This window comes from Indicator indicator, chromosome 2 (assembly GCF_027791375.1).
Source record: "Indicator indicator isolate 239-I01 chromosome 2, UM_Iind_1.1, whole genome shotgun sequence".
Lineage (NCBI taxonomy): Eukaryota > Metazoa > Chordata > Aves > Piciformes > Indicatoridae > Indicator > Indicator indicator.
The window spans coordinates 19,393,672-19,415,104 of record NC_072011.1 but is presented as its reverse complement, the minus strand read 5'-3'; the positions used below and the strand labels follow the sequence as shown (position 1 = coordinate 19,415,104).

General features: G+C 39.7%; 1 protein-coding gene across 1 annotated transcript in view; it reads right to left on the bottom strand.

Moving 5' to 3' along the window:
• RGS17 (regulator of G protein signaling 17) overlaps nt 1-16,599 on the bottom strand; it is a 75,784-nt gene extending 59,185 nt beyond the window's left edge. Inside the window, exons 1-2 of the mRNA XM_054396141.1 lie at nt 16,517-16,599; nt 16,319-16,477 (exon numbers count right to left, since the gene is read on the bottom strand). Coding sequence (XP_054252116.1) covers nt 16,319-16,477; nt 16,517-16,599 — 242 coding nt within the window. The remainder of the gene's footprint in view (nt 1-16,318; nt 16,478-16,516) is intronic.
• Between the last annotated feature and the right edge of the window lie 4,834 nt (nt 16,600-21,433).

Here is a 21,433-nt window from a genome sequence, read left to right as displayed (position 1 = left end):
TAGGGAGAAAGGAGCAGCAGTGCAGTCTTAGACAGATTTAAGGTGCTGCACAACCAAAGGTGGAGGACTGGTAAACAAGGTAGTACTTTAATCCTGTCCCTTTTTTGGGACTGAGAAACCCAGCCCAAACTGCAGAATGAGAGATTTTCAGCCATGACCCACTCCTAGTTTTAGGATGCTGAGTCACCCCTTTTAAAAACACATTAAAGACTAGAATATGCCTTGAAAAAGTAAATGGTGGATGTGCTGTCTTGCTTTTATTCAATATTGCAAAGATTAAATAATGTGGCTTCCATGCTCTTTAGTGCCTATAACAGCAGGGCAGAAATGAAGGCATTCCTGCTCCCAGGTGAATATCATAATGGTGGATATTTTGCTGCCTTTCTGGCTAATTATTCTTTAATTGTTTGATGGGGTTTGGGTTGGGGTTTTTTTTGCATAACATCATTGACAGTGGGAATAGTAGAGACTGTTTCTCCCTTTGAGTACCTTTGGAACACAAAACTCATAATAAGGGCAGGCTTCTGGTGGTGGGAAAGGGAAGATCTGAATTCCCTTATATTCACATGGGATGAACCCAGGTATGACATCCTGGCCAGAGTTGTTCCTCCTGCTTTATTTATGAAAGACAATTTGAGAAAATGGTAAAAGTTTTGGCAAGGGCATGAGGGATGAAACAACCACAAAACTTACTTCTGACCAGCTTCCTTCTCTGGAGGAGAACTACCTGGAATGACAGTTTGCTTGTGTTTTGTGATGAGCTTGGCTGTTTCAGGAAATAAGAAGCACACTCTCAGCATGTCTCTGGACTGAGCTCCTCTGGGATCTTAGGCTGAAAACATGTCCTGGTGAGAGCTGGTTGTGATTTAGTTAGCTGAAAGTAGTTTCAAGCATGAGCAATAGGCACTCAAAGGAACTTGACTGGGGAAATTTAGGTACCTAAGGGTATGAGGGGAATGGAATATTGTGGCTTCTTTGATACAGAGCACTGAAAGCAAACCAAATTCTAGTTTGGATGCCTGATCTCTGTAGCAGACTGGGGCCAAGGTGCATATGATAGCTACTATCATCCCAGCTTGAGTAAAGAAAAACTCTTCTTTGCCTATCTCTGTGCTAGGCCAGTTCAACCTGTGCACAAATACCTCATCCTGGAAGGCAGCATGTAAAATGGAGCTGTAGGAAATGTTTAATTCAAGTGAAATGTTTGCATTACATGGTTTGGATTTTATTTTTGTTTGGGCTTTTGTGTGTGTGTGTGTGTTTTTGGTGGGGGGTTTTTTTGTTTGGTTTTTTTTTTTTGTCTAAAACTATGTTTTTCTCAAGAACGACAACTAGGAATGCCTCTATCTATAAAATACAGAGACCTTAGATTTGATTCCAGAATATACATTCAGGCATTATTGAAACAACCACTTTCTGTTTACCAGAGAGTTGGTACTCAGGACACTAGTTTTGCCAGTAACTGTTCTACTGTAGTGTTTAAGCATCTTCCATAAATGAAACTGATGAAAAATGATATGAGGGAAATCTTCACTGATGGAAAATGGCTTTTTTAAAAAAATGATGAAACAAAACCATTTTTTGAATGTTAAAGTTATTAATCAGGATACAATGAAATTTTGAGTTATCTCTAATATAAATAAAATCTTGGTTTGGGATACTTGCAGTTGGTTCTATAGTATCTGTTTCCTTAGCACCTTAGCCCTGTAATAGAAAGCATGCTGTGGATAATAAAGACTTCCAGTAGATTTGCCACATAAAGCAAATCCAGGAATGGTATGAGCTTTTATTAACTACCAAAAGTTGTCTGCCTTCTTTCTCTTCATGTGCAGATCCTCAGATCCAAATAACACATAGCTTTGGAAAAGCTGATACCCTTTCTACTCAAGAAAGTCATCTGCTCTTACTTAGCCAGAGGTGTCTTAGTTTTAGTTTTGAGTGTATGAAAGGATCATAAATGAGGAGAGGGAATAGAAGTATTATCTAATTGTTAGCTCTGGTCTCTTGTTATCTCCAGATCAAGGAAATTTAGCTGAATCGTGCAAAGTTTTGAATACCTCAAGAGGAAATTCCAACTGCAGACAGCAAAAGAAAAATGAAAGTAGATTTTGTGGTTTTGTTTGTTTATTTGTTTTTCTTCTGCTGTTGTCCATATGTCATTATTTATTGCATATAAATTTCTATAAAATTCCTCAGCACATCTTATCTTTCTAGCTTTCTTTTCCCAAGAGCATGTTCGCACATTGCCTTAAGTCAACACCGGCACCCATGTAGTCAGTTTACTGTTAGTGAGATCTTGGTCTTTTCAGCCTCTTACCCAATGGTAAAAGCTTTCTTCTTGATGTTGCACTAGCAATTTAAATTCATTAGATAGAGGGAAAATTTCTTTTATCTATTCTCCAACTTTTCCTCTCTGTTCTGTACCATAATCTTTTAAATCACTTTGTTCTCAACCTTTTAAATTTCAGTCACAATTGACTCCTTTCTCCTTCATTTATCATCTTATTTGTCACAAAACATTGTTCATTTTTCTGAGCTCTAAAATTCTTCTCTCCTTCCCATTTCCATAGCAAAAAGCCTCCTTCTTCCCCCAGCCTTTACTTTCCAGTGTCCTACTCTCCTATTCCATACTTGCAAGATTGTATCATTGTAGTCATTTAATTCACATTTTCTTCACTAATTTCCTTTTTTCTTCATTAACTAACATCCCCAGTCCTGCTCTCACTTTGGTACCTTTCATTGCAATCTACCACTGCATTCTTGATGTCTATTATGTCTGTTTCTTGCCTTTCCATGCTTTAAAGGTCTCTTTAACATCTCTATTCTCTCAGGCTGCGCTGAGGTTTGTTCCTTTTCCTGGAAGATCTGGGTAGCAAATTCTGAATAGTAACATAGTATCGAAAATTTTCTGTACAGTATCCCTGTCAATAATTCAGTCCTGCTCCCCAAGTTCAGCTGCTCTTGTCTCAGAACGTAAGCAGTGAAACAGCTGGAGAGCCAAGGGCAAGAGTTTCACAATGAATAGAAATGTGGTATAAAATGTTCTTTAGATCTTATGGAAGGGTTGTATGGAAGGCAATGAAACAATATTTAGCATCTCAATAGAAGATTCATCCCACTTAGTGAATAGGATAAACTTCTGTTCTCTATGGAGCTGACTCAAGCACTTCCTCCTGCAGAGAAATTTTTGAGACTTTTGTGGAAAGAACTAGTCAGAATTAAATTGAAGTGCCTGCATATTTGGTCACAAAGTAAGATTTTGCAGATTTTTCTGTTAGGGTGGAGGCCTGTGCTCATGTTCCTCATTCTGTTGTGTGGAAACAAAGGAAGGAGTTTTGCCTTGCAGTTACTAATTTGGACTAACATGTTTCCTCACTGGGATAGACGTTTGAGCAAGTACTACATGTGGAGAATATTTTTTATTCCATCTTTCAGGATGCAGTAGCACCAGGCATCTTAAGGAAGTATACCTCTACTCCTACTGCCACAAACTATCCCTGGCCACTGGCCCTCTATATCACTGCAAATCTACTTTTAACTTTCCCAGTCTCATTAATATTCTGGAAAAATTTATAGATGCTTCTCAAAAACAATTCTTCAATGTTGTTTCTCTGGCTTCACCCTAAATTACAGCCTTATTGCTCTAATTGTGCTATGACTGATGATGTCTAAAGAAAGAGTAACAAAGGTTAGATATTGCCAATAATATTCCATCTAAATCCAAAAATAAAATTTTGATTCTGGGGAGCTGCAGATTATTTCAGTCCTAGCAAGAATAAAAATGTGCTGTGGAAACTTTCTGTCTGCCTTTGAGAAGTTTTAATTACATGGAGACAAAAACCACAGGCCCCCACTGGCTGTAAGTATGGCAAATTCCTATGGTCCCTTGACATCACTGTCTTGTGAACAAGACACCAAGACTTCTTGTGCCTGTGTGTGGCATCACAATACCAGCAGGACCAGAGAGGCTCTGATACTCAGGCCTGCACAAGATGTGGATGTCTAATGGAATCACAATCAACTGGATGCTCAAAAGATAAATGTTTAATCACTTTGGCACTCAAACCAACTCACTGTTGTCCCCACATGTTTGTTGAGAGTATCTGAGCTCCAGACTGGCCTTTTACAAATGGAGTAAGCAACAACCTCAAGGTAGCTGCTTTTGCTGATCAGGGAACTGCTTTCTGACACAAATAGAAAATACTTGTGGCACATGTTTCCTGCTGGTATGTTACCCATGCAACATCTTAGGAAGGAGATGTAGATAGAAGTGTTTTCAATGTGCTAATAGTGCTGACCTTTACATTTCCATTATACATCACTCAGAAGTAATGACAAGGCATTCAAAATCTGAAACTACCAGGAAGCCAAACAGTTTCTGAATGGCTTTACATTTGTTTGAACAATACTTATATATTTTTTCCCCTTTTAATATAAAAATACACTGAAGTCATGTTATAATTGTATTTTCTTTTGGGAGCACAACTGCCTGCTGATCAAATCAGACCCTTGGATATTGTTCAGCCATCATCAAGTTTGGGTGCAGCCAAATTTTGTTTCCTAGTGAGGTCCCTGTTCTGGGATAGGGATCCATATTTTTCTCAGTGCATAGTAACAGGTAGGATGATAGCAAGTGGGATAAAAGAAATGAAATGCTTATTTTAATTTACACCTCTTCTTCAGTGTAAAGACAACTTTTGAGATGTATGAAAACCTCATAAAGCAGCACGATCTGTCTCTGTTCAAGTCTACAAGTGGGCCAACAATACCTCTTTCATAACAGAACTGAACTCTTAAGAATAATCATCAACCAATTCATGCTAGTAGCCCAGATTCTTCATTTTCTTGACAAATATTTACATTCTCTTGTGATTTGAGTTATACTTTGAAGGCAACTCACACAGCAACAAATCAAAACAATTATATTTTAGTTTGTCCAGTGCAATCTCATGTAGGTGAAACAAAGGATTTGCATCACAGTTTTTACTGCTGGAACCTTGCTCTTCTAGACAAATATCTAAGTGTCTATATGAATATTTTGTTTATTTATCTAGTCCTACAAGATGTCCAGATTGAGAAGCACTTATGAGCAGCTTACAGAAGAATTTCCTGAAGAAGCCGTTTTATCTGATAAGAGAAATTGTAGTGATACTGAAGCTTTCTTGTATCCAGATCAACATAGAAATCTATCTTGGTGATTAAACACAAAAAAACCCCAAACCCACAAACAAACAAACAAACAAAAACAAACCAAAAAAGACACTTTTATCTTCCCCTCAAGTTTATGTAGGTGAGTTTTTTCTTACACACGTGACCTCGTGTGTCTTGCTTCCACTATTCACAGCAAAGATTGCACTGCATCACAACACTGAAATTCACTGCTTCCAAGTTCTTTAGCTGTTGGCTGCACCTTGAATACTCTTTAGAAAGGGAGCTCCTTTACATAAATGAGAGTGAGAGAATACTCATAGAGTAAGTCATGCAGCCTACTGCCCTCTTACGCCAGGAAGCTCCACAGATGAAGCTATGAAGGGAAACAGCTGGAAGAGGGGTTCTGTGATTGGAAGGAGTGATGCTGCCATGGCATTTGAGACCCTTTTTTACGCAAGATACAAAGATTTTGCATTCAGAGGGTTCCCTCCATCTTCTGATGTCTGTTTGATCTAAAGAGTATTACTGGACAAAGCAATACTGGGGAGGAAGATGAGTTTGTCAGGTAGATAAATGGCAGGAGGAATAAGCTGCCTTTGAATAAATGTCGCTGGAAATGGGAAAAACATTTTTACCAGGAGCTCTGGAACATCATTTGAGTAAAAACAAATACTAAAAAAAAATTTAAAAATCTTCCTGCTTTTAATATTAACATGACCCAGAAAAGGAAGGAAAGGTACTAACTGGCTGCTGGAAAAAAGTGGAGATTGGGATGCAATTAGTCAGGGTGTTCCCTCCAGCCTATGTTCTTATTTTCCAATGTTCTTAAAACTACTACTAAGCCACCTGCTGGACTTGGCCATACTAATAAAAAGCAGTCTGATCCAGAATGCTGCTAAGCATACGCTGCCAGCCTGGTTCAATAGCAGCTGATTTGCTTGGCACTTTGCTGGATACATTCTGTACCTTAGAGGATAGGACTGTAGTACAATTTGAAAGTCTCTCACCTCCATAGCTTGCAGTTTAACACAGATAAAACCTAAGCTGGTTTTAAAACATAAAATGCTGGTTTAGGTGATTCCAGCTAGTACCTCACAGCATAGGCTGAAAAGTCAAGGTGTCTCTGGCATTCGATTCCCATGTCCCATATGATCTCACTGCCCAGCAGACAAGTTTCTGCTTAACAGAGCCATCCAATCACTTTTGAAATATGACTGACAGCTAGCATTTTGTGTAAGAATAGCTTCCGCCACACAAGCCCATTCAAGTTAATGGAAAAATGCTTTACACATTAATAGCAAATCAATTATTTGGAATCTTAAAACCTCTACAAACCTTAAACCAACTGAATTCCATCTATAGCTGGGTCTGCAATAAATTACACTTTGAGACAAGTTTAGCTTTCTTACTTATTTACTTGAATTCAAAGAGACCTTTCCTCCCATCTTTAAAATGAATATGCAGTAACTTCTTTTCATTAATAAATAAACTACATTGCATTTACTTGGGCCATCAACATAATTTAGGGCAAATTTACTGAGAGAGTTGATTGGTGGTAACTTATGTCACAGCACATAGAAGCATTCTCTCACTGTGTTAAGCAGAAGACAATTAATTCAAAGCTAAAGCTGGAAGTGGGGAGATTCAGGCTGGGCGTGAGGAAGACGTTCTTCACCATGAGAGCGGTAAGAGCCTGGAATGGGTTGTCCAGGGAGGTGGTTGAGGCCCCATTCCTGGAGGTGTTTAAGGCCAGGCTGGATGAGGCTCTGACCAGTATGATCTAGTGTGAGGTGTCCCTGCCCATGGCAGGGGAGTTGGAACTAGATGATCCTTGTGGTCCCTTCCAACCCTGACTTATTCTACGATTCTATGATCTTAGGCTAAATTACACAGAAATATATATAAGCATATATAAAGCATATGCTGATATAGACTGATTACAGCCTCTCTGATCAAGTCCAAGAATGCAGTGTGGTTAAAATTCAGAGTAATCTGGTGTTATAAAAGGTGTGTTACATTCATTACTAGAACTAGGCATGAGTTGACTATTATTACCTGTAAAAACATTTTCTTGTGTGTATTGTAAATGTCACCTTACAGGATCTTTTATAATTAAAAATATCAAGCCAAAACAAATGTGCTTGCTTCTTCTTTTTTTTTTTTTTTTTTTTTTTTTTTTTTATTACTTAACTTGGAAATGATAGGACAGCTGTTATTTGACTGACTTTACTGTACTGGAGTTATTTTATGAGGATGATGTATCTACAAGTAATGTTTTCATGGATCCCAGAAATGCCATGTTGTTTTAAGAATGGTGAGCTGAGTGTCAGATAATATATGTAGAAGGTATGTTACCTGCTTATATGCTTCCATTTTTTCTTTCTGATTTTTCAAATGTAAGGCTGCATTACTCAAATATCGAGTCTTCATGGTTTTGAAGTCTTTTTTTTGTTAAATTGTGAGCCTTGAAATCAACATGAATTTTGCCTTCTACCTCTTATATTTAATTTCTGCATCTGCCACTATTTTACTGTGTGATCCTATCATCACTAAATTGATAGGTATCTGTATTTCTTTCCTGTGAAACAGCACCGCTGTTGTTTGGAAAGCAAGCTTTTAGAAAAGATTGCATGACAAGACAATTATCTCAAAACACTTACTAGGTCTAAATCTCAGAAATCAGGGAAGACAGTTAACAGCCTTTTCATAGTGTTCTGTGTTTGTCCTCAGTGCTTACTAAACAGTCTAGATTCTCAAGATAATAACAACATGAAGATAGTCCCCTCCCTTTTCCTGCTTTGAACTTTCTGGATTCTCTATTTTCTTAAAAGTTCCTGAAATGTCACCTGCTTTTACACCCTGTATGAAACCGGGTCGCAGTATTTGTCACAGCATTATATGCCTGATCCAGAAAAATATTCAGTAGAAGTGAAGTCACACAAGGTATACAATTTTCCCATTATACCATGCACATTATGATATGAGCCACTCCTCTTTCTTAAACTTTACACTTCCTTGCTGAATGTGCAACAAACACATGAAGGACGTGCATGAACTTAGTGTAGCAAAAGCCATTCCATATGAGTTATGCTAAACACAAATTTTAAAACTACATGTAACTGGCATTTTTAATACTTTTTACAACTCACTCGTTTGATGATTAAAATTGATATATTGCCAGTAGAAATACATTGATTTCTGTTGGTACACACAACATTGTGATTGTAGAATAAACATGATAAAAATCAACATGATAAACATTAAATGTATTAAAATCAGATAAATCATAGAATCAGTCAGGGTTGGAACGGACCACAAGGATCATCTAGTTCCAACTCCCCTGCCATGGGCAGGGACACCTCACACTAGATCAGGCTGGTCAGAGCCTCATCCAGCCTGGCCTTAAACACCTCCAGGAATGGGGCCCCAACCACCTCCCTGGACAACCCATTCCAGGCTCTCACCACTCTCATGGGGAAGAACTTCTTCCTCACGTCCAGCCTGAATCTCCCCACTTCCAGCTTTATTCCATTCCCCCTCGTCCTATCACTACCTAATACCCTAATAAGTCCCTCCCCAGCTGTCTTGTAGGCCCCCTTCCGATACTGGAAAGCCACAATAAGGTCACCTCAGAGCCTTCTCTTCTCCAGACTGGCCTGAAACTAAACATGAGGTATAATTATTAAGCAGGTATGTTTCAAATGGGATCCTTCAGGAATACACTCTTTTATACAACCTTAGAACCTTCCCCTCTGTCATGAGTGAAACAGCAGGAACCATAAACATCACTGATGTTATTGTTTGTAGTAGGTGAATATCAATATATAAGCTAACAAGGACAGACCACTGACTTAAGGTCATCTGGACCTATTGTTAAGTAAATTACAGCAAATATGGATTTATTTGGTTGCATCTAAGCTGAAATCTTAGTGATGTGAAAGCCATGTTACTTCTGTATTTTTCACTGACACTGGTGAAACAACAGATGTGATGTCTTTAGAAGGGGGTTATTGATGAACTGAAGCAAGTTTAAGAGTTAAAGCAACAGCTGAAGGAGTATAGAACATACTTCATGGTAAATGCCCTCAGAAGCCATTTAGCTTAAAAACAGAAAAAAATCAGAAGTGGATTTCTCAGTTTCTGAATACAGATCACAGAGGTAAAATAAGGTAATTTGCTTGCACAGGGCTTGCTGTTGCTTTAACTAGATTTTTCAAATGTCCAACCTTTAATGGATTTCTCTGCCCTGGAAGTGCAGATGTAGGCTCTGAAACAGATACTTGATACTGGATGGTTCTTCTGCAGAAAGAGCTCAGGACAAATCCAATAAACAGTCAGATTTTTGTATAGTGAATCATTCTATACTGAATCACTGATCAATGCCCAGTCCTACATACACTATCAGCTCAGAGATGCCACTTTCATAACTCCATAATTTATGAAATTGCTGCATTCACTGGGTAAAGATATTCCTTCTATCCTTTTCACGATCTCTGCTACATGAGCATTTAATTGATGTTTTTGTGGTAGCTCTATGCCTTGTTTTCATGCATCAAATAATCAGACATAGAAATTGAAAACATCATTGTCTATTCTGGTCAGCATGATGCTTATCATACAGCTGCTATTATCAGTGTTTTGATTTTTTACATTGTGAGGGTCCGTAAATGTTTATGAAAATCTCTGAACATGTGTAATATGTATAACAGTTTAAAATGCTTCAAATTAAACTCTGGTAACCAAATTATCAAATATATCAGCCTGTATCAGTTAAATTATCAGACCATTACATCACAGTCTCACAGTATCACAGCATCACAGTACATTAGAGGTTGGAAGGGACCTCAAGAGATCATTGGGTCCAACCACCCTGCCAAAGCAGGATCACTTAGGGTAGTCTGCACAGGAATGCATCCAGGTGGGTTTTGAAAGTCTCCAGAGAAGGAGACTCCACAACCTCTCTGGGCAGCCTGTTCCAGTGCTCTATCACCCTCACTGTAAAGAAGTTTCTCCTGAGGTTGAGGTGAAATCTTCTATGTTCAAGCTTGAACATTATATGACAACTGCATTCCAACAAACTAGTTTAGACTTAAGCATCAAAATAATTTGTGGATATATTTTTAAAAAGCTCTATCTGATATAAAACAACTTATGCATCTCACTCCTCTACTCCCAAACTCATCTTGAAAGCTATGAAGTATCAAGAGTAATATTTTAGGACTTTGTTATTTCTCAAGGTAATAAGACTTGGAAACAAAAGTACCTTTTGGACACTGAGTAATTAGGACCACACTTCCCACCTACATTCATTAATATAGGGCTATTTGTGAAGTCATTGTACATAATGTTAATTACCCATTGTTCTTGATTTTCCTATGATGCAAATCGTTGAGAAAAGAGCATTTATACCACCCAAAGGTCTGGTGCAATGTAAATATCAGTGTTGCTGCCTGAAGTGCTCTCATAATAAGGTGAATTGGATAAGAAATTCCTTACTTCAGAAGGTTGTTCTCATTAAATAAATGATAAACAGTAAGTATAGTGTTAAAAATTTTCTTCTAGTTTAGGCCTTTAGGAAATCAGTGTATTATGATACTAGCCAGCCAGTGGTACTGTGAGAAATGCAAGGACTTCCTGAAGCTCCCTGCCATGGCTGCCACGTGCCTAGGATACAGTCCTCTTGGAGTTCCCAGAGTTCTGAGCTCTCCTATTTGAAAGCTGTTTGAACTACAGTAGGCACAAAAATGCTGTGCTAAGGATACTGTGACAGGCATCATCCATGATTTCTGTGGTTTAATTGCATTATCTTATAGGATATTATTTAATTTTACTGTAACTGACATGAGTTGCTGATAAATGAAGACCTTGTTACAGAGTATCACAGCAGAGCAAAACACAACACGGCAAAACATAAGACAGCGAAACAGACCAAACCATATTCAGTCTCCTAAAACAGAGTAAGACCAAGTCATGCTTAAACTTGTACTTGACTAAAATTATAGAGCAAGGTGGCATAATCAATTGACTTTTACAGCAGGAAGCCATGGCATTCTCCCTTTAAAGGCAGCATTACTCTGGCATACTCTTCACTAGTCTGTACATAGAGAGTTAAGGCTATATACATTGGCCCAGATTGTGATCTCTCTTTCATATGTTAGCAGTCACAGAGCTAGCATCACTGGAGAGCTTTAAATGAAGCTGCTTTGGGTAGCAGAAGCTGCATAGCTGTGCTAATGCATCACTCACTCTAATTTACTCTCTTTCTCACTGAAGAAATGAGGCTAGATATGTAGCATTTTTGCATGGACAAAGAAAGACTATGTAGCACAGATGTAGTGTTTAAGATATCCAAGTGTCTTTAAGAAATGCGTAACAAGGATTTAAGATGTTATTAACCATTTATTTCTATTCCATCTCCCTGCCTGTAATTCCTCACATACATTCTGTCTAGAAATTTACTGATTTCTAAGAACTTTGCGCTACTTGCTTACAAAGTGAATAATACATGAACATTTTGATTGTATGGAAGGTAAGAAGCATTTCATCCCTATTTTATAAACAAGGAACTCGAAGATAAATCTATTACTCAAAGCTTATATGAAGATATGATAGAATCAGTCTTAAATTGATTGCATTACCTTTTTCTGGGTTCTTTTGTTTGTTTGTTTGTTTTGGTTTTGTTACATTTAAGCCCAGATTCATTAATATATGAGAACAGCACAAATTATCCAAAGCACACACATTATTTAAATTGCTTTTACATCTATTTTGCATCACTGAAGCAGTACAGAGCAAATGAAGCACGCCAGGAAATCAAGCCCCTACACTGGTCTGGAGAACCCACATTTAGCAAGGGCCCAGGTTACATGGGGGCTGGACAGGAGAAGCAATACAGACCCTGCGTTCATTTGTGTGCTTTAAGCATTCCCCTAGGTTCCTGCCACAGTCACACTGCATGGCTGCTTCCTTTGTGCACGTCAGAGACAGTAGCAGTACCAAGGGAAACCTTTTGAGAGCAGATAGCCGACTTCGAGTCGAGACACAAAATCTTTGCAGAAAATACCTCTCTGAATTGATTAACCTGCCAGTGGATTGGTGTGAAACAGGCATTCAGCGTCCTCAGACCCACTGTAGCCATGACCTGCAAATGTGCTGAGCTGAATGGCTGAGCTCTTTTGGAAGGTGCAGTAGGCCCTCAGGAGTCAGCACCAAAGCTATTTACACAAGCCTTCTTACAGTCTCTACAGTTACAGCCATTAGCTATAACCATGAATAGAAAAACTTAATTACAACCTAATCTATTAATTTGTTTTTATAACCTATGCACAAGCTTCTAATTAATTAACAGTATGGACATTTTTATTGTGTTATTTTGTTATTAAGACTACTTAGGACAAAGAATAGGTCAACAAAAATGTTAAATTTCTTGACAATTTAGTTTTTAACTAAATTTTTAACTCAAGCCAATTAGCTCATGATTTTTTTTTCTTAGAAAACTCATTCTGTATTCACAGAACATGCATTACAAGTATGGTGAGGATACATTTTTCATTATAAAGGTGAGGCTGAGACCTTGCTACAAGTGCAATATAAATCCCTACCTGACATAACAGAGACATGATCAGGAGAAAGCTAATGGAACTGTTATGAACTGTAGGAGTTACTACTGCTTCACTTAGTACACTTTCTAGCACATTCATAAGAATCTCCCTAAGTTTCATACTTAAAGGCATGTGTGTGAAATAGACAAGTAAGAAAGCTTTATTTAAAAGATACTAAAATTGTAAAATTTATTCAAGCTAATTTATCTTCTGCAAAGGAAATTTTATATACCGCTTAAATGTATGGTTTGCCACATATATACATACACACTTTTATACCACTTCTATGTGGAAAATCATTTTCACATTTAGTTGAGACTGGCTTTAAGTCTGGAACTGGCTGACATCCCTTCTATTCTGTCTATAAAATGATGCCACTCAGACTCTTCTTCTAGTCTTTCGGGAGATGAGGTTTACTGCACCTGAGAGTCCCAGTATTTTATTTTTTCAAAGGATTTCACAGCTCACTTGGTTTTCACAGCTCAATGGTTTTCTACCATTCTTCACTTGTTCACATGCTGCTGTGAATTGTGTTGCTGCAAGTTGTGTCTGCTGCTGATTTAAATCTGTGAGAACTTCTGGGTCTTTGGGTCTGGATTCTGCTTTTGTAGTTCTCTGGTCTCTTATTTCCCAGATATTCTTGTGAGGAAATCAAAGCAGGACTACCAGTGAGATCATGGAAGCTCTCTGTAGTAGTGGTCTGAACAATACTGGCGCTCCTCAAGCATCGTTCGAACTCAGCAGTATTCTTGGGGAGAAGAACTTGTGTCACAGATCCTTCCAAATCAGCCAGATTTTACTTTTGAAGCTAGGTAAGTTGTTCAATATGCACATCCTTATAATAAACGTTTCAAAGAACAATTGGTAATTATGCTAATTCAAATGCACAGAGTTTATAGATATATGTTCCTTGACATATAGCTTGCATTTTGTATTTAGTACTACTTCTTAAAAATGAAGAATTGCAGCACAGGAATAAAACAGTCCATCCTCTCTTCAGGTAGGCAAAAAAATGGATTAGGATAGGGAATTTTTCACCAAGCTGTCAGATTTCGATTCAAATCAATAGTGTATAGAATTAATTTTCAACAGACAGCTTTTCAGTAGCCTTCTTAAAATTAGTTCATGAGTTCAGGGCAATTCTTCATGCACAAATGTCCATGTTGTGTAAGAAGAATGACTATTCTTATCTGTAGATTTCAACATAAAGACTGAGGACTGAATAGGGCTTTATACCTCTAAGGCAGAACTCTCAACTCAGTGACAGATAAAATGAAAGGACTTGATCTGCCAGCACTGTACCTGCTCTGATGTCAGAGGACACTTCTAGTACCTTGTACAGATACAGCATGCACTCCTTGTCACATATGACAGTACTGGATGAAATTAGCAGGCAGAAGGTTAATAGCAAACAAAAGGAAGTACTTTTTCACACAAATCATAATTAAATTATGACGCTCATTGCCACAGAATGTGGTTGAGACCAAAGTATAAACAGATTTTTTAAAACGGGTAGAAAATTCAAGGGCTTATTAAATATGATGGCGATGGCCTGAGAGCAAACCCCTCTTTAAAAAATCCTTGTATTGCAGTTTTACTGCAACTTGAAAGGCTGTATCAGGAAAAGAACACTGTATACCAGCCTAGTTTCTTACATTTTTCTCCCTTCAGCATCTACTAATGACTATGGTCAGAGCCAGGATATTGGACTAGATGTCCAACTCACTACAGCATTTTTTTTTTATTGAATGTTTTAAAACAATTTATGTTCTTATTTTGGCTACTTAAAAGGATCTAGGACCCTGATGGAGAAAGGTATTTAAATACCTAATGCTCACATATTTTAGGGAAGCAGGTACTTGTGTGTATTGTAGCCTTTGCGTCAGGTCATAAATTTATTGGGGTGAGGCACATGTATCTTTTATTAGGACTCTGATTATCCTGAGTATGAACTTAGATAAATACATATATTTGATAACAGTGATAACAGTGTGTAACAGTTTCTTTATAAAGGTTAATAATTTGTTTGCCTAAATGGCTTGTGCCACAGGGAAATTCCCCAATGATTTAGGTAAGGAAGACACTAACGTCCACTGATGAGAAAAATAATTAACTTCTTTTATAGAACTCCCCACATTCATGATCCATGAATGTTACATTTGTAGAAAGTAATTTCTCATCTGTTACCCACAATTAATAGTATTGTCAGGCAATATGTAACTTACTTACGTTTCCCAGCAGGCTATTTGAGATTTCATCCATTTTGCAAAAGCATTTGGCTGCAAACCTATGACACATGTTGGTGAAAATCCAGATACAGAAATGAGAAAGCAAATACCGAAATTCCTAATTTTTACCCCTGCCAGATCTAAGCCTGACAGTGAGGGTAGGGTTTCCTCCTAAATCAGCAAGAGGTAGCTATGAATTGTATAATATAGTGTTGACAGCTGAGTAAGCTAGGCAGCCTCAGATTTCTTAATCGCGGGCGGTTTCAGGAGAGGTACATTACAGCATCCCCGCAGCACTGGGAAGCGGCGGCAGCTGGTGTTTCCCTGGACGCGGGGAAACCCTGCGCTGCTTGGGGCTGTGCCGGCGCTGTTCTACCCCGTGCTATTCGCACCGAGGCTGGGGACAGACTGCGAGCAGCCTATGTCCCACCGGCCGCGCCCGGCCACCTGCTCCTCCCGCCGCCCCACCGCTCCCGCCCGCATCCCACAGATATTTCTCGGGGAGGGGCGGGAAGGAGGCCGGAGCAGGGGGATGGCGCTGCCGCAGGGTATAGCGGGCGAGGGAGCCTGGGTGCCGCCCGGCTTGGGGGCGGCCAAAAAAGGGAGCCGAGGGGCGGCGGGGATGGGAAAACAATTCCTGGTCTTAGAGCACGGACTCGTTTGTTCACCCACACATTCCGCTGGCTCCTAGGATTAAAATAACAGCAATAATAATAATTACAACACCTGCTCCGCCGCCAAAGCAGACCGGCATTACAGAGAGCGGAAGGTCAAGAGGAAAGGCAGGAGGAGCGCTGCCTCATGTACGAGCTGGTGCTTGTCACACTGCCAAGCCTATGCCCCCGGCTTCCCCGGGGGCGGCCCGGTCCCTCCCCCTTCCCGGGCTGGGCAGCATCGCCGGTCGTGGCGGATAGTCCGCGGCATCGCACGACGGAGCTCCGGCACCCTATCCACGAACCAGCGGGGGAGGGTGCGGGCAGAGCCCGGCGGCACCTCTCCCAACCCCTTTGTACACCGCAGGCAGGGATACACACACGCACACCCTCCACTTTGCATCTTCGGCGCTGCAGCCGCCCGTTGTTACACACACACCGACACGGACACTGACACACAGCCGGTCCTTCCAGTGAATGCATCTTCTGTGGCACTCCACCGCCTTCCATCCACCCTCCCTCTCGCTTGCCTGCCTCCCTCCTCTTCCTTTTCCTCCCCCTATTTGGTTGGTCTTTTGGGATTTGGCCCCCACCACCACCATCACCAGTCTGTGCATCAGTATAAAGCAGACATTTTGATACCATGTAACCGTGTTCAGGTTTAAATAAAAACAGAGCGCCTTACCCACTCCCGCCTGGCTGCGTGCAGTTGGCGCTGAGCGATCCCGAGAAGGGCTGGTGCGGCTCGTCCCTAACGGAGCGGGTCTGCTGCCATCCGCCCAACTTCAGCACCCAGCCGGCACGGAGAGGGAGACGGCGGCAGGAAGGCGGGCAGGCAGGCGGGCTGACAGGCAGGCAGGGAGAGAGGGAGGCAGGGAGGGACAGAGGGAAGGAGGAGGGCGGACGGCGAAGAGGGAGGGAGGAAGGGTGCGAGGAGAGGTGGGGAGGCAGGGAGCCTCCGCACATGCGCTTTGCCACGGGCGGTAGAGCCCGGCGGCAGCGGGAGTTTCCCCGCTTGTCGCCGGCGGGTGAGTCACGGCCCGCTTCGGCGCTCCCCCGCCCGCCCGCAGCGGGGGTGCTCGTCTGGGCTCCGCCGCGGGTTGCGGTGAGGCTCCCACGGCAGCCATGGCTTCCCGCGCGGTGGGGCGGACGGGGAATCTCGGAAGGCTGTTGGAGTGTCGGAGAACCCGGGCCAGGGTCGGGGCAGGGGTCCACCGGGCGGCAGAGCTTGCGGCCTGGCAGCGTGCTACGGCAGCCGCAGTGTGCTGCGGTGGTAAAAAGTGAAAGTGAAGTGCAGGCTCCGGCTTGGTTTTAGTCTTGTCCCTGTATCGGTATATCTAAAGAATATTTAAAAAATTAGGTGTATAACCCACTCTCCGAGTCTTCATTCTCCTCACACAGCTGAGAGAGGCAGGGAGTTGGTGGCTGAGTAACTTTGTGGTGCTGGGCACCGAAAGCACGATGGCTAAATAAAGAACCTGTGTGGATCTTGTGGTTGCAGCTGTGACAATCAAGATCGAGATGTTCTGATAATCAGAGTCTTGAATGATGATGGGTCTTGCCAGTTTGTGTCAGCTTTACAAACTAATTTCCAAATTTTGACTCAACGGGTAACATTGTTTACTTTCCCTACCATACCTTAAAAATCCGAAGCTTGGTATGTCTCAAGGCAACAGCACTGAAAAAAATACATATTTGGTGTTTGGATCATGTCAAATCACGCCACAAATCCAGAAAAGTTCATATCTAAAAAGAGAACACATCACTGCACTTAGCACTCTACTGAAACCACCCAGCAAGACAATACAAAAAGGCACAAAGCTGGACTAGGGTGGTACTGGTGCCTTGCCAACAACCTGTATTCTCTTTGCAAAACTGTGCTAGACAACTGCATATGCCATCCAAATCCCAAAGGGGAATGCTGCAAAAACTGAAGCCAAAACTGCACGTATGTTAGTAGTGCTGAAATTTTAAGAGTTGGAAGCAGTCCTGAAGGGCTGACTTGCACGAGAGCTGCACAGGCACATCAACATCATCTTTGATTCCACGAATCTATATTCAAAACATAACTAATTTAACAACATGGCAGTAGCCGCAATTACTGGCTGTGTGGTTTACTTTTTGACTTCTGGGATAAAAGCTTCAAATTCTGAATCCTAAGGACCAAAGTTAGTGCTAACCTCCTTGAAAGTGACTCCTCACGAAAACATCATTTCTGTTTTCTTCTGATCTTGATCCTCATGGAGAAGTCTGAGAACTTGTTGCTGAGAAGTTGTAACTCTTCTTGATACCAAAGGTTGCTGGCTGACTGAAGACACTTAGATCACTGATTTCATGTCATTTTCTGTCCAAGCAAAATTCCTGCCATCTGTCTCCTCTGTGTTTTATAGTTGCACATATACCTTTTCACCTTTTCTCCAGAAGCACTCCTCCTGCTCCTTGTATATCAACAGACTTCTCTTGGGTTGTGCAGCTATTTTAAAATAATTAAACTAAGAGCAGCTGATATTTAGCCTGATCTTTAAGCTTTTTAGTCATGAAGAAGAGCCTGAAGGCTCAAAAAAAAAATATTTTTTTTTGTTAACAATCCCAAGTATCCTAACAAAAATGCTGCTTACGTGTAGAGTCTTGCCCTCAGACAACCAGGCCATTTTTAGCTACATACCTAAATAAAGATGTAGGTATAGTTCCAAGTTAAACATCTGAGTGCATAGCAATTTGAAAGTCTTTACAGTAATTCAGCTTACATTTCCTTTCTTTAGAAATAGTGCTCAAAAGAGCAGTAAAAAGGATAAAATATATTTATGAAGTGTTAACAGTGGTTTTGTTCGTAATTACAATACAGCTTTAAAGAGCACCAGTTTTATTCTAAGGTCTCAATTCAGAAAAGCCTCCATGTTTAGGAAATAGTCTCAAGACATGTTTAACTTTAAGCTCATATGTGTGACCTACACACTGACTACATACCAAAAGCAGTAGGCCTTAAGTACCTGCTTAATATTAGGTAGGAAGTTTTACTCTCAAGAGCTGTGACACTAATCCAAGCAAGCATCTTCTTCTAAAGATTAAGTAGGTATTTAGAATGTATATGCAGGTGTTCAACCTAAAAGGTAGACTGAGTAATGGGTAGGAATAGAAGGAAATACTTTTATTCAGGGCGAAAAATAATGAAGATCACATTTTGGAAGCTTTGCTTAAAATGTTTAAAGGTATAAAAACTTCATCTTTTTATGACTCTGTTAATGTTTCCTGCAGCTCTGAACAAGTGCAGCCATTCCTATGTACTGTAGTTTCTTGCACTGAAGCCATTCCTTGGTTTTGAACTGTTTATAAATCCACTTCCTTTCAACAGCTGTTCGGCAGCTTTCTTCTGACCACTGCTAATCCTTGTGCCTATTTTAGAGCCCTACGACTGCATTCAGTGACTTTTTTTCAGACTTTTTTATCTTCTCTCCCTGGTTCATGTGTCTTGTTCCATGCTTCTTTACATTTATTAACCCGGGTTCCTTACTACCATGCATTCACTGTCTTTTTATTAAGATCTTTTGTCATTGTTTTTTCAAATGAATTGTCACTGACTTTTGAGAAAAGAGAAATGAATGGAGCAATGCTTTATAAAAGGGCTTGTGAAAATCTAGAACGCCATGTATGTGAGAAGGCTTTCTGGTATAAAGAGTCCATATAAATCTGATAAAATAATTTTATTTCTACTTTGTGATCTTTAATGTCTGGATTCCTATTGACTCGAATGTATATCAAGTTAGGCTTTTAATTTTCCAGTACTAAATCTACATAATTATTAGCCAACTGTATAATCTGAGTCAACTTCATTTTTTACCTGTAGAATACATGATGTTTAAAATTTGGCATGGTGAGGAACTCTTCAAAATTGTATTCAATTAATAGCAGTCCCTGCTCATCTTCAAAACAAGACAAAACAAAACAAATTACAAGGCTGTCATTAAAATAAATCAATGGCCTAAGAATTGCAATTGATCAGAAAGTTGTGGACTCAGTATTGCTTCAAAGTGATAAAAACTGAAACATATAAAATATGTCTAAGCCTCTGATCATACATACATATTTCTCTGTAAGAAGCATTATTGCAACAGTTTGAAGATGCTTACAATTTTAGCATCGGCTAAGCAATGGATTAGAAAAATATGCTGCAGTTATAGAGATTACTGTGTATTTATAGTCTTCTTCATGAAAAAAAATCTGCTTTGAATCTTAGCTGTGTCCATGCAATGGTCTTTTACAGACATAGCTGTTTATAAGTATTGAAAAGTCTATACCATTTGACAATATTAGGAAGTTTTTAATTAATTGAATAGACTTTTCTACATGACTATGCAGAAAACAGTGAAAATGTAAAATAAATCACTATACCCCCAGCATAACTCTTCCTCTGGCAAGAAGCAAGTAAGTTGAAGAAGTGATCATCTTCAGTTGGCTGTTGGGATGGAAAGCTGGCTTGCAAAAGTGATTAGAACTACAACATCTCAGTGTTACAGAGACTTATTTATGCAGCAGCAAAAAGAATCGAACAACACAGAGTCTGTCTCTGAGAGTCCAGTTTCAGATTTCCCCAAGAACATTTATAATGTCTTGTTTATATGCAGAAACAAAGACTTCAGAAGTCACCTTATTAAATACTGCTCTTTGCAGATGGCAGTGCGCTTGTAGCTCGCTCAGAGCAAGACCCAGAGATAATGACATCTTGTTTTGCAGCTGTTTCTGTTAACTTTGGCCAAGTAATCAGTATTTCAAAGGCTGGTATTATGTACCAACTGCCACCAAACCCCAAAAGCCTGTTGATTCAAATGAGAAGAAAAATGTCACTGGCACTAAATTGACAAATCCAGACTGAGCTACAGCTTTGGTGCTTTAGATAGCTCCCTTTAGGACTGAGCTAACATGGTAGTTTCCTGATCCTAGCTCAGTAATCAACTGGTATTGTCATTTTACCATTTCACCAAATATATTCTTCTGTCATGAGCTAGACAAAGATTCTTAGCATTATTCCTAGAGTTAAATATATTTTATCCCCTGCCTCTAGCAGCTACAGTGAATACATTTTAAATGGTTTCATTGCACAGAATTGGAAGATGGAGACTTCCGTAATCAGGTGATCTGAGCACTCTGCAGTGAAACACTTAAGTGAACAGAAGGGAACAGTAGATGTTAAGTATTTTTTTAAGACCAGCAGTAATGAAGTCCACTTATATATCCCAAGAAATGACATTTAGATGGCAAGAAGTATACAGCTGTAGATAAAAATCCCCAACAACACAACAGTGGCTGTAAGAGTTTACATTGTAGAAGTTCAAAGAGTTATGGTTAGACTTAAAATCTCCAAGCATTTGAAACCAGAGAATATGAGTGAATGCAAGCCCACTACTTAAAACAGGCAAACATTTCAAACGGAGAATTTTACCTAAACATGGAAAAAGGCAGATGTACTGGAATAAAACTGGGTATTCTATTTCATGGAACAGTTTGAGTACTATCTATTCTGTATCATAAGTACAGGTAATGTGTTCAAGATAATGTGAACAAATTTTGTGTCTAGTAATTAAATTAGCCCATTTCTTTTCCCTGTTATTTTTGAAATATATGTAATTTTTCTGCCAGAGTTGGTAGCAGCAACCAGACTTGGGATTGGAAGCATACATAAATGGAGTTTCTGAGAGAATCAACAATAACTTTTTACAAGGGAAAAAACTGTGAAATACCACAACAGAGATTTCTGTTATGGAAACAAAGTGTAAAGATATTTCTTTAAAAGTTGCTTAACTTT